The following is a 10,287-nucleotide window of genomic DNA, read 5'->3' as shown; positions in this document are numbered from 1 at the left end:
TTTTTTGAGATAGGTTCTCGCTATGCAGTTCAGACTGGCCTTGAATTCACTATGTAGCCCAGGCTGGCCTCGAACTCATACTCATGGTGATCCTCCTGCCTCAGCCTCCTGAGTGCTGGGATCACAGGTGTGCACCACCATGCCCCCCAAAAGTAACTTTTAATTGAAAAAAAATCTTGAGTGTTCATATTAATGCATGGCTAATTGGTAAATCAGTTAAATTTAGGGTGCCCTGGAGGGTGGCTTTGAGGTTGACACTAATCACAGTCAACCTTTGTGGCACTGTGATGGACCCAGTTTTCCAATGGGTGAATTGTGAATGATATATAATTAGAATTATTTTTTAAACATTTTAAATTTTGTGGTGCTGGGGATCGAATTCAGGGTGCACATGCTAGGCAATCACCTGATCATGGAGCTACACTCCTAGTCCCTTCTGTTCTTATATTATGCTCTTATCCAGCTGGAATTTGAAGGCGGGACTCCCTCCATTACTAGCCTGCTCAAGGGCTGGTTCCCACCATCCAAGTCAACTAAATCTTAAATGCATATTAAGAATTAACTAAAATAAAATAAAATTTATTTTTTAGAAAGAGAATTAACTGGTCAGGGGTGGTGGCTCATGCCTGTGATCCCAGCACTTGAGAGGCTGAGGCAGATGGATTGCCATGAGTTTGAGGCCAGCCTGGGCTACATAGTGAGTTCAAGGTCAGTCTGAACTGCATAGCAAGACCTTATCTAAAAAAAAAAAATTAACTATGTGACCACACCTGAAATTTAAAGGATGATTCCTGCCTTCGAGAATCTTACAATAAGGCCAGGTATGATGGTGCACACCTGTAATCCCAGTGCCTGGGAGGCTGAGACAGGAGGATCACCATGAGTTCGAGGCCAGCCTGAACTACATAGTGAGACCCTGTCCCAAACAAAACAAAACAAGAATCTTACAATAAGCTAAGTATGGTGGTGCACACTTGTAATCCTAGCACTGTGGGAGGCTGAGGCAAGAAGATCACAAATTCAGACCCAGCCTGGGCAACTTAGTGACTTAGAGAGGCCCGGTCTCAAAATGAAGAATGTAAAAAAGTCTGTGTATGTAACTCAGTGCAGAAGCCCAGGGTTCAAGCCCCAGTACTGTGGGGGAAAAAAGGTTTGCAATATTATTGGAGTACCAAGATGAAGACTTTATTAGAGAAGAAAAAAAGGAGAGATAAAAAGAAATTATTAGAGAAATAATGTAAGTCAAAGAATAAGTGATAATTGTCAGGTATGGACTTTGTGAAAGAGCAAGTTTTTAGAGAAAATAAAAGGTAATAATGGTTACAAGAATCAGGAAATCCTCTTGGGCTTTATTTAGGCCTTGAAGATACATGAATGGAGGAAGGGGCCCCATGAAGGGAGCGCAGAAAGACCAAAACAGAGGAGGAAATTAGATGCCCAGTTTCCTCAGTCTGAAATGGGTCAGGGAGCCAGGCATGGGCCCTGCTGTGACAGGGACTATTGTGTTCACTCTCTGTTTTATCCATCTGTCTGTCCCTGCCTACCTACCTACCTACCTGCCTGCCTACCATGTCTGTCATCTGCCAGTGCTGGGGATTGAACCCAGGACTGTTGTCAGGTAGTTCCTTTAGAAGTGGCTTGCAAATTAAAAGTATTCCAGGTCCTTCTTACCTTGAGCAAAGCATCAGAGGAGATAAGCCAACAATGGTGCCAAAAATTTCTCTGGGGTAAAGGGGTTAGGGGAAAAACTGGCTCTGCAGGGAGAATGTGGACCACACAAAGAGAGGAAAGAATAAAAGCAAAAATAAAAGTGTACCAGGGACCCAGACTAGACTCCCTTGAGGAGTCAAGACAGCTGGCTCCTTGCAGTGCCTGTGCCCTTATATGTCACCCATATCTCGTGGAAGCCCAAGGGAAGTTCCACATATGGGGGCCTGGGAATTATTTGGCGCTGTCCTGGGGTCTTATTTTGTTTTGTTTTTTAGCAAAACATTTATCGGTACATGTTAGGCACACATAATAACATCACCATAGAGAATTTGCACCTGTACACCATACCTCCTGCCGCTTTTTTCCCCATTCTCCCCTCAAGCCCCCCTCCCCTCCCTATATACAAAAGATTTTTCCTTGTCTGTCCCCACCCCTACCCCCAGGTCTCCTTCCCTTTCTGTTCTGGGATCTTGTAATTGACAGCTCCCACATATTTCCCCAGCCAGCTTTGCCGCACTACCTCCTGTATTGACCTCATGCATACAGGCGAGCGTTCTGCTGTGGAGCTAACATCCGGACTCTGCGGCTCTAATATCTAGGGTTTCTCAGCCGCAGTAGGCACATGGACGAGATGGTGTGGGAACTGTTTACCCAGGGAGTTCATGTTCATGTTCACGTTAGCAGGTAGGAAATCCCCTCAGGAAGGTGCCACTGGGCTCAGAGCCATCCTGAGAGAAGCAGGCCACCTCTCCCAGAGTGTGGAAATCGCTTCTCTGTTGCTTAGGAAACAAACTTCTGCTGAGTGCCCAAAATACAAGATTCTGGGTTGGTGGTGATGATAACACTGTCAACAGGAGATGGCCTCCTAGACCGTTGACACAGTGGTGCTTAGCCATTTCCCCCAGTACCTTAAATGAAAAGGACACATGTTAATTAGCCAGGCATCTAGCGTGTGGTAATGTGAAACTGAAGGACAAATAAAACATTTCTCTTTAGTTTTTGAAAAAATTTCTTAGCATATTTTTAAGGGTTATGAACCTGGAAAATTCACTTTGGGTCATTCAGTTTCTTTTTCTTTAAGGGAAGAACTCGCTCGAGTGTTGCCTCCTCTCTGTGGCTTGCAGCCTGCTTCTTTACCAAGACCCCTCTTATGCTCTGTCCTGCTAGAACGAATAGTTCATTATTCACTGGAACATTTGGTTACATTTCTTTCTTTCTTTTTTTTGGTGTTTTTGAGACAGGGTCTAGCTATATATTTCAGGCTGGTCTCAAACTCATGGCAATCCTCCTGCCTCAGCCTCTGGAGTGCTAGGACTGTAGGCGTGTACACCCGGCCTGGCCCTGGTTGCATTTCTAGGTAAGGAATTCTTGGATGTTAAAGATGATCCCTGTTTTTTTTTTCTCTCTTTGCTTTGTTTTTGTTTACTTATCTAATGGTCTTTTAAAGTTGTCAGCCATAAGAGAGACAGAGAAATGCATGAAACAAAGAATTTAGCCCTGTGTTCTAAATTATGCAAATGCTTAAGAACCGAGACTTCTCACACAAAATAGATTTCTGGCTTCTCTTGAAATATGGGCAGCTCAAACTCACTGCGCACAGCCTCCCACACAACTGGGTGCCGAGAGCTGCCCATGTCCCTGTATTACCCCTCTCCCCCATCCACACATCACAGCCTTAGAAGGGCCCGGGCTGGTGGCCTTGGGGTCAGTTCAGTGTCGATTTGTACCACCACAGAGTATATCCATCCCCAAACCCAGACCGATTTGGCTGAATTCCAGGAAGATCAGGCATAGGACCAGAAGCCTGAGGACAAACACAAAGCACCCAAACTGCAAGTACAGAAGAGTAGCATTTCCGAGGCCAAGTTTAAGTGTGGCGGCCCAGCCGTCACAACACGAACGTACCTGAGTTGGGGAGTGAGGATTGAGAAAGAACAGCAAACTCAATAGTGTGGAGACAAGAGGTCCCATTTATTTCACAGAAACAGCTCCTTTTAAAGGCAGGCCAACAGGAAGCAACAAGCAACTATTAGGGAGAAGATCAGATCTTTGGCTATCTGAGTTCCTCCCATCACAAGGTCAAATTTAACAAAGTCCTTGAGCCGGGTGTGGTGGTGCACGCCTGTAATCCCATAAAACCAGCCTGAATTACACAGTGAGTTCCAGGTCAATCTCATCTGCGTAGCTGAGACCCTTGTCTCAGAAATGCCAACTAGAGTCATAGATTAAGAAGTTACTTTTCCAATGTCAAATGCCAGCGGGCTCCCCCATTTGAGGAGACACTGGAGGGAAGTCCTCAGTGCTAGAAAGAAGGTGATTATCCGGTTGAATACTCTAATATGGATGTGCCTCCGATTATCAAAAGACATCCAAATTTTAATATACAGTTTGCAATTCTAGTGCTGAGGGAAATATATACAAGCTAACTCCATACCCTCGCCCTTCCCCTCCAACATGGCATAAAGCAGCTGACTGGGACCTAGGGGACCATCCATGGTGACACCTCCAAGTCATAGATGAGAACAGTGACTCAACATCCTGTACATGAATGTCGGTAACAGCATTAGGCATACTTCGGTTGTTTCCAGTTCAGGACTTTTGCGAATAATGCACCTGACAAAGGTCTCCCAAGTAGTTGGATGGAACTGTTTAGGGAGCAGTATTTCATTTAAGATTGTTTATACAGCAGGTGTTTGCATTAATTGCTCGGGTCCTGTCCTTTCACTGAACTGGCACTTGCCCTGTTGTGCCAGAGCTTCAGTGTGTCCAGTAGTGCAGTCATACACGTTGTGTTTGCAGTTACACTTTAGGGACATTCATAGCTCCAGGCATTGGCAGTGAATTTTAGACTGATCACAACATGTGTGAGAACTTTGGCTTGAATGTACATCAATGCAAATTAACTATATGGCTTCCCATTTTTTGTTTGTTTATTTGTTTGAGGTGGAGTCTCACTACATAAAAGCTTTACTCACTGTGTAGTCCAGGCTGGCCTTCAACTCATGGAGATCCTCCTGACTCAGCTGCCCAAGTGCTAGGATTACAGGCATGCATCACCATGCCTAGTGCTACATGGCTTAGTCAGTAGGGGATCTTGATAGATAACGTGTGACCTCTAGAGAGATGGAATCAATAGAAGATACATTCTGCATCTACAATATTTGTTTTTTTAATTCCTGCTTCCAGCTGAGTTTGTGTGTTGTGTGCTTTCCATACTTGAACTATCTTCTGCCAAACCTCTTACCTTTGCCCCAGATCCATAATTAGGTCTGCACATGTCAGTCAAAACTGTATCATTTTTATGGGAAAATACCTTTTCATCATTTTCTCTTCTCCCTCCCAACTTTGTTGTGGGATCCTTTTGTATTATGCATATACTTCAGGAAATAAGCTAATTTCAAAAAGTAGTTTTTCTTTATGAAATCAGCATACATTAATTTCTTTTTGAAAGTTGATGACAGTTTTCCGAGAACATTCTCTACTTAGAGCAGATATCCAAAATCATTATATGGTTAAAAAATTATATATGACTTGGCAGCCCAAGCAAAGATGGTTACTAGATATCTTTCACTCTTAACAAGATTGAACTGATGATGTATTGGTAGGTTTTGTTGTTTGATTTTATTGTTTTGCTTGTAATAATGACATTGGTGGCATTTTATGTGTTTGTCAGTGCATTTTATTATTATTAATTTGTTTTATGAGACAGGGTCTCCCTATGTAAGCTGGGTTTGAATTCACTTTGTAGGCCAGGCTGTCCTCAAACTCATATCAGTCCTCCTGCCTCAGCCTTCTAAGTGCTGGGATTACAGGTGTGAACTACCACGCCAAGATGAGGTGATTTTAACTTTAATTGTACATTTGATACCATCTCTGTTATCCCGAGGCCATATGGAAAATAGAGTAGGACAAAAAAAGAAAACACAAAGGTGGGTTGGAGGATGTGTTCCCTAAGGACAGTGAGGGCTTATCGTTATGTAATTGTTACCATGCTTCCTGCTTTGATTTTGTAAGCACTTTGCCTTCCGTCTATGCTATCCAGAATGTGACACAGCATATATACTTTACAACAGCAAACCCAGAAATCTGGGTTGCTAAGCTGTCTTAACGTGAATTACATGCACACTGCAATTTGAGACGGAGGCACATGGATGAGATAGGCTGGCTGGCTTTAGTGAGGTTTCCTTGAGTTTGAAAGTAAGGTGGGTTAGACTGGAAGAGAGGTTAGGTAGAACTCTTGAAGACATTGGTGTAGGAAAAGATTTCATGAAAAAAACCTCAGTTGCATATGAACTAGGACAAAGAATCAACAAGTGGGATCTCTTCTTATTAAAAAGCTTCTGCAGAGCAAGAGAAACCCTCAACAGAGTGAAGAGGCAACCTACAATGTGGGAAAAATTTTTACCGGCTGCTCCTCAGGCAAAGGTGTACTATCTAGAATATATAAGGAATTTAAAAAAAAATCAGACCTCCCAAATTTAAAGATCCAATCTAAAAATGGGCATCTGAAATGAACAGATTTTTATCAAAGAAGTAGAAACAGCAAATAAATATATGATAAAAATGTTCAACATCGCTGGTCATTTGAGAGATGCAAATGAAAACAACACTGAGATTCCACCTCACCCCAGAAAGAATGGCTGCTACCAAGAAATCAACCAATAACAAATGCTGGCGGAGCTGTGGGGAAAAAGGAACTCTTCTCCACTGTTGGCGGGAGTATAGACTGGTGCAACCGCTGTGGAAATCAGTGTGGAAATACCTCAAAAAACTAGGATTAGGGCCAGGGATTTAGCTCAGTGGTTCCACTGTCTGCCTCATAAGCACAAGGTCCCAAGTTAGATCCCTGGTACCAAAACAACAACAACAACAGCAGCAGCAGCAACAACTAGGATTAGAGGTCCCATTTGACCCAGCCATCCCTCTGCTGGGTATATTCCCAAAAGAATTAAAAGACTCATACCACAGCGATATATGTACACCCATGTTCATAGCAGCACAGTTTCTAATAGCTAAAGCTTGGAAACAGCCCAATTGCCCATCAACTGGAGACTGGATCAAGAAGATGTGATTTTTCTATAAAATGGAATACTACTCAGCCATAACAAACTAGAAAGCAGAGACATTTATAGCTAAAAGAGTGCACATTGAGGCCACACTTAAGTGAAATAAATAGGACACGTGTAAATACCAGTTTCTCTGGTGTGAAAAACTAAAAGTGTAAATAAGGTTCAAATGGTATAATTGATAATGTGAAATAGGAAGAAAATGACTAAAGGAGTAGGGGAAGTGGGAAGGGTAGAGGAAAGGAAATAAGAGACAAGAAAAAATACGAGAAAGTGAAAATATGGAAACAAAGTCTTTGTAAACAGGGAAGTGTGGAGGGGGTGAGGCGATGACAGGGGAATGGGGAAAAAATAAAAACTAGGGTATATCATGTAAAGTTACAAGATCCCAATGATGAGTGTAACTGTATTGTATACCTAAAATGTGTCAATAAACTTAATGGAAAAAAAAAGAAAATAAGTGTTTAAAAAAATAAGAATGCCATAAAAATGAAAAACTAGAGACACAGCTAAATAGATGCACATTGAGCCATACTCGTAAGTGAAATAAATAGGATAGACATATAAATACCAAGTAGTTTCTCTGATGTGATGTGTAAATAAGGTTAAAAAAAGGTATAATAGATAATGTGAAATAGGAAAAAAAAAGGTGCGAAGGGGAAGTAGAAGGGGTAAGGGAAAGGAAAAGGGAAAGGAACAAGTAGGAGAAAAGGAAAAAATTGAAGCAAAATCTTTGTAAATAGGGAGGGAGGGGTTGAAGGCAGGGCAGGGGAATGGGGGAAAAAAGAAGAACCAAGATACATCATGTAAAGGTACAAATTCCCAACAATGAATGTCATCATTTTGTATACTGAAAATGTGCCAATAAAATTCATGAATTAAAAAAAAAAGGAAGGTGGGTTAAATGGTTAAATGGTGACAGAATTTCCCCTTGAGATGTCTACAGTGGACACATGGGGGTTGGTTGTTCAGAACTCCTTAGTTGAGAAAATGTTCCATAGCCCTTTCATATGGTCCCAATGGGAAGCAGCCATGTTAGTTCCCTGGGACGGGGCGCCAGATCATGGGGCCCAGTGAATCAGTAGGCCCTTGCTCACCCTGCTACCAGGCTGACTACTCTAAGCGTGGACCTGATCCCAGCAGGGCTCGGGAATGTCAGGACTTCTGTATTTGGGACATAGAAATTTGAGTCAAGTCTCTAGTCCTGTGGCTGTGCTTGTAATGAGGTAAGTTCAGACACCTTGTTGCCTGTGTTAAGAAAGCCATTAGACAGAGAAAAAAGAATGATGCTAGTCTGCAAAGGAAAGCAAAGATAGGTGCTGAGAGAAGGCATCCTGCTGGCCTTGCACCCTGCTTCCAGCGGTTCTAGTTGAAATCAACGCTGTTTGTGTACTGATGAGACTGGCTGGCTATGGATTAGAAGTTAATGGAAAGTGACTTAGTTTAATTTTTAAAAAATTTTTAGTGCATGTTTGCAGTCCATAATGACTACATTTCTTGTGTGGGGGGGTGGCGCATGTGATGCACATAATGGATCTCAATTCTTTTATGTCCCCGTTCCTCCTTCTCAACCCCCTCCCTCCATCTCTTGCTCCTTATCCCATTCGCAAAGGTCCTACCTCCCTGTTTCCTATTATCTGTCAAAGGAGACTTAATGGTACAAAAATTATAAGCTGTGTTTACCTATTACACATACATGTAACCTGAAAAATTCTCTTGAACTTTATTTTACTGGAGCCTTCTATTCCTTTAATCAAAGCTTCAAGTAAAAACAAGGCCAAAAATAGCATGATTCAATATCATATTTACTGCACTGTATGCTAGGAGTATAGTAGAGTGGACACTAAGCATAGCAAAACAACCACTGGACAGAAATGAAGGGATGACCCTGCAGGGCAAAAGGGGCGCTTTTGGGATGGGACTGATGGAAAGCAGGAGGGAGGAAAGAGAAAGCCAAAGACTGCCCCCCTTTGTAACACAGGAAGTGCTAAAAACAACCAGTGTAATTCAACACATTTTTACCAAGCCTGGGGTATGGGGGGTGGCAAACATGATATTATCCCTGTCTCCTAGTCACTATCTTTAATGAATATTCATTATGCACCACAAACAGCTACTAATAAAAAAGACTTGCAAATATTTTCATTACCATGCTTTTTCCTCTTCTATGGTTTTGGTTTTGGTTTGCTGATTTATCTTCCCTGGAATATAAGCCCCCTGATGTTAGCGATATTTGTCTTTTTAAAATTAACTAATTAATTATTTTTGTGTTTCCAGTGTTTACACAGTGGTTGGAACAATGCAAACAGCTCAATAAGAAGTCTGAATGAAGTGGAAAATCAGGTTCTTGTCTATTTTTTTTCTCATTGAGTTTATTGGTACTTTAAAAGTATACAGTACAGTTACATTATCATTGGGCTCTTGTACCTTTACATGACAGGTCTTGATTCTCATTTTTTCCCTTTATTCCTGTCCTCCCTACACCCCCTCCTCCCTTCACTATTTACAAATACTTTATTTCCATTTTTTCATTTTCTCATTTTTTCCTTTTCCCTTATTTCCTTTCCCCTACCCTTCCCACTTCCCCTACACCTTTGGCCCTTTTCTTCCTATTTCACATTATCACTTATACAATTTGGATCTTATTTACACTTTAAATTTTTCCCGCCAGAGAAACTATTTGGTATTTACACACGTGTGTCTTATTTATTTCACTTAAGAGTATGGTCTCAATATTTATCGATTTTCCTATGAACAACTCTAGTTTCTCAGGTTTTATGCCTCAGTAGTACTCCATTTTATAGAAAAACCATATCTTCTTTATCCAGTCTCCAACTGATGGGCAATTGGGCTGTTTCCAAGTTTTAGCTATTACAGACTGTGCCGCTATAAACATGGGTGCCTGTGTATCACTGTGGTATGATTTTTTTTATCCTTGTCTATTGATAATCATAAACTCTCGGGCCTCGAAACTGACTCAGCCAAGGTGTCCAACTGTCAAAGGCGAGGGGGCAGGCGGAGATTCAAAGAGAAACTGGTTTTTCCTCGTGAGGCCAGCGGTTCTCAGCCTTCGCTGACATTAGCATCACCCTGGGCCAAAGCTCAGGCTGCACCCAGGACCAAATCTGAGTCTCCAGAGGGTGGACCCCAGGCATTACTATTTCAGAAATCTGCTCAGGCGATTCCAACATGCAGCCACTACTAAGTACTACAGATGGCGCGAAGGCGCAGGGCACAGTAGAAGGACAGAAGATAGACAGGGCCAAGCCCCGCCTCTCGGATGTCAAGCCCTGGGGCTACCCCGAGTTTCAATTAACAGGCGGGAGGAAGAGGGTGTGCGGCACGCCCCTCGCAGCTGATTGGTGGGAATGGGCACAGCGGAGGTGGTCCCTCCCCTTGGCGGCGTGACCCCGCCCTCAGCGGCGGGGTCCCCAGGCAGCGTAGCTGCGACGGCGTGGTCGTGGGGAGGGTGATTCTCCTGTTGCCCTTTTGTCGCCTCGGTTCCCTCGGC

The 10,287-nt window shown here is 42.7% G+C and overlaps 1 protein-coding gene across 2 annotated transcripts in view; it reads left to right on the top strand.

Annotated features, from left to right (window-relative positions):
- The first annotated feature begins 9,069 nt into the window (after positions 1-9,069).
- Acot9 (acyl-CoA thioesterase 9) overlaps positions 9,070-10,287 on the top strand; it is a 26,117-nt gene continuing 24,899 nt past the window's right edge. For both annotated transcript variants that reach the window (XM_019204999.2, XM_019204998.2), the window contains exon 1: positions 9,070-9,119. In XM_019204999.2, coding sequence (XP_019060544.1) covers positions 9,103-9,119 — 17 coding nt within the window. In that variant the 5' untranslated portion in view covers positions 9,070-9,102. The remainder of the gene's footprint in view (positions 9,120-10,287) is intronic.

Source organism: Fukomys damarensis, unplaced genomic scaffold (assembly GCF_012274545.1).
Source record: "Fukomys damarensis isolate Sample0158 unplaced genomic scaffold, DMR_v1.0_HiC HiC_scaffold_39, whole genome shotgun sequence".
Classification (NCBI taxonomy): Eukaryota; Metazoa; Chordata; class Mammalia; order Rodentia; family Bathyergidae; genus Fukomys; species Fukomys damarensis.
Note: the sequence above shows the minus strand (reverse complement) of the source record. Positions and strands in the feature narration are given on the sequence as shown.